The sequence below is a fragment of the Crocodylus porosus genome, unplaced genomic scaffold (genome assembly GCF_001723895.1).
Source record: "Crocodylus porosus isolate Cpor-Errol unplaced genomic scaffold, CroPor_comp1, whole genome shotgun sequence".
NCBI lineage: Eukaryota > Metazoa > Chordata > Crocodylia > Crocodylidae > Crocodylus > Crocodylus porosus.
The window spans coordinates 596,986-599,489 of record NW_017728919.1 but is presented as its reverse complement, the minus strand read 5'-3'; the positions used below and the strand labels follow the sequence as shown (position 1 = coordinate 599,489).

Here is a 2,504-nt window from a genome sequence, read left to right as displayed (position 1 = left end):
ACGCAGCAATCCAGAGGTGCAGGACCGTGAGCAAGGGCACAGCCTGCACTAATCCACCTTTTGTGGGCAGAGTCCGGCGTCCTCAGGCCAGGAAGGCCTGACTCAGGATTTCGAGGCAGCTGGGAGAGGAGCCCTGGGGCGCCCAGCCACTTCAGCTGCGGGGACACGGGGCTTTGGTCGGGTTTCTTCCAGCAGACGCTGCGCCGGGCCGGGCAGGGCAAGGCTGCGTCACGCGCGCAGCTCGTGTTTGGGGGCGATCAGCCCCGCGCCCGCCCCCGCCTCCTGCTCCGGCGCTGGGCCGGGGACGCATCCCCACCCGGCTGCACAGTTCCATGGTCCTCCAAGGCCGCTCTAGCCCCCGGAGACGACGAGAGCCGGAAGCCGCTCCAGCCCCCGGGGCCCACCGAGGGCCCCTCTAGCCCCCGAGGCCCACCGACTCTATGATGGCACCGCCGAGACTGGCAGTAAGGAGGCACCCCCCCAGTAGCTGGCCCAGCTCGGGCTGGGCTGGGCTGGGCTGGGCTGACTTGACCCGACCCGGCCGCACTCACCATGCTCCTGCTGAGACCCCGCGCCGCGACAGCTCCGCACAGCAATGCCCGCTTCCCCAGGCGTCCCCAGTTCATCCTGCCGCCGCCTCGGCCCCGCCTCGGCTGGATCCCCCCGACCAATCAGCGCCGCCCGCTCCGCCCCGCCGGCGGGCCGAGCAACGCGCGCCTAAGGCGGCGCTAACCGCCCCTCTCAACCGACTCCTCAGGAGCTTTGCTGTTCGACCCCGCCTCCACCGCGCTCTCCCCTATTGGCGGCTTCTGACTAGGACTGACAGCACGCGGGCCAATCATAGTTTCATAGTTTGTAGGGTCGGGAGGGGATCAGCCCTGGCAGCCTGGAGGGGGTGGGGGGGGCAGACCATAGTGTGGGAGTCAGCCTACAGTCTGGGGGGTCAGTCCACAGTCTGGGGGTAGGGGGGCAGCCCATAGTGTGTGTGTGGGGGTCAGTCCACAGTCTGGGGGGGTAGAGTGGGGGCAGCCCACAGTCTGGGGGGGTCAATCTCCCAGCAGGCTTTGCGGTAAAGGCACCAGCCTGGGCCTGGCAAGACCCGGGGGGTCCTGTGCGACGGGTCCAGGTGCCTTGTGGTGCGGCCCCAGCCCCGGGGCCCGGCTGCACGGTGGTCAGCACCAGCCTGCGTGCGGTCGTGGCAGCCAAGCGCCCGGGACGGAGCGGGGCCACGTGGCCCCTGAGGGCGTCTCTGCTCTTCCGCCGTGTTAGACACGCTCATGTGCAGCCCGTGTCTCTGCCGCATGCCACCAACTGCGCCAGGTGCCGTGGACCTCGCCGTCGGCTGATTCGCGAGCTGGTTTCATGGCGTTCTCATCTGTATTCCCAGGTGTGCTCCGGGTTTTCATCAGACTGGCCAATCTGGCAGCGGTCCTGATCCCGGGGTCCCAGCGTTCTTGACCAGGTGCCAGGCGGCACAGGTGCTGGCCACAGGGCTTGGGACTTGCAGGTGCTCTTACTGCCCTTGACCTGGCCTCCGACCTACACATAGGGCTCCCAGGCTGCAGCCACTTCTTTGGGACTGGGTGAGGCATGTGAGGACTCGGACCATGCGTGCCCTTCGCCTCTCTGGGCCTCTCTTCCCCAGTTGGGGAGGAAAGTCTTTTCCCACTTCTTGTCTGTGTTAAATCAGGTCCCTACAAGGAAATCTCTTCGGGGCAAAGATGACCCATGTAGGGTCCCTGTCTGTGTACAGGTTTCCCTCGATTTATGCGGCGCGTGCGTTCCTGGAGAATGCTGCCTAAATCAAATTCACATAAAGCAAACCCACTTTATAGGGTAAGAAATAGGGATCGGTTCCTGTGTCGGCTGCTCCAGCATGGGCTGGGGTGAGTGGGCGGTGCAGGGCACAGCACTCACCCCAGCCCAGGCTGCAGCTGCCCCGGGAGCGGCCGATGCCAGCTGCCGTGCCCCTGAACCCCCTGGGGCTCCGCTTGTCCCCACTCTCCCCAGCTCCTGCTGCAGCTGTCCCGGGAGTGACTGATGCCAGCTCCCTGTAGCCGCTGGGCAGGCAGCTGGTGCCAGCAGCTCCTGGGGCGGCTGCAGCTGGGGCTGGGATGGGTGCCGTGCCCTGCACGGCCCAGCCCTCCGCTTGTCCGCACGCACCCCAGCCCCGGCTGCAGCGGCCCCAGGAGCTGCCAGCACCAGCTGCCTGCACCAGGGCACGGTACAGCCCAGCGGCTACATGGAGCTGGCAACGGCCACTTCCGGGACAGCTGCAGCAGGAGCTGGGGTGAGTGAGGGCAGGCAGAGCCCCGCGGGGTTATGGGCATGGTGCAGCCCTTGCCGGGGGTGGAGGTGAAGTGCTCTATGCTGATCAGAGAAGAGCAAATTTACCTTGCATATAACGTATTATGGGTCTAAATATTCTCATCACATAAGAGCGAATTCGCATATAAAGAACCCATATAAATTGAGGGAAACCTGTACTTTTACAGCACACGGAG

The 2,504-nt window shown here is 65.4% G+C and overlaps 1 protein-coding gene across 1 annotated transcript in view; it reads right to left on the bottom strand.

Annotated features, from left to right (window-relative positions):
- Nucleotides 1-656, bottom strand: part of GPX4 (glutathione peroxidase 4) — a 7,731-nt gene extending 7,075 nt beyond the window's left edge. The window contains exon 1 of the mRNA XM_019538260.1: nucleotides 552-656. Coding sequence (XP_019393805.1) covers nucleotides 552-626 — 75 coding nt within the window. The 5' untranslated portion in view covers nucleotides 627-656. The remainder of the gene's footprint in view (nucleotides 1-551) is intronic.
- Nucleotides 657-2,504: the final 1,848 nt, after the last annotated feature.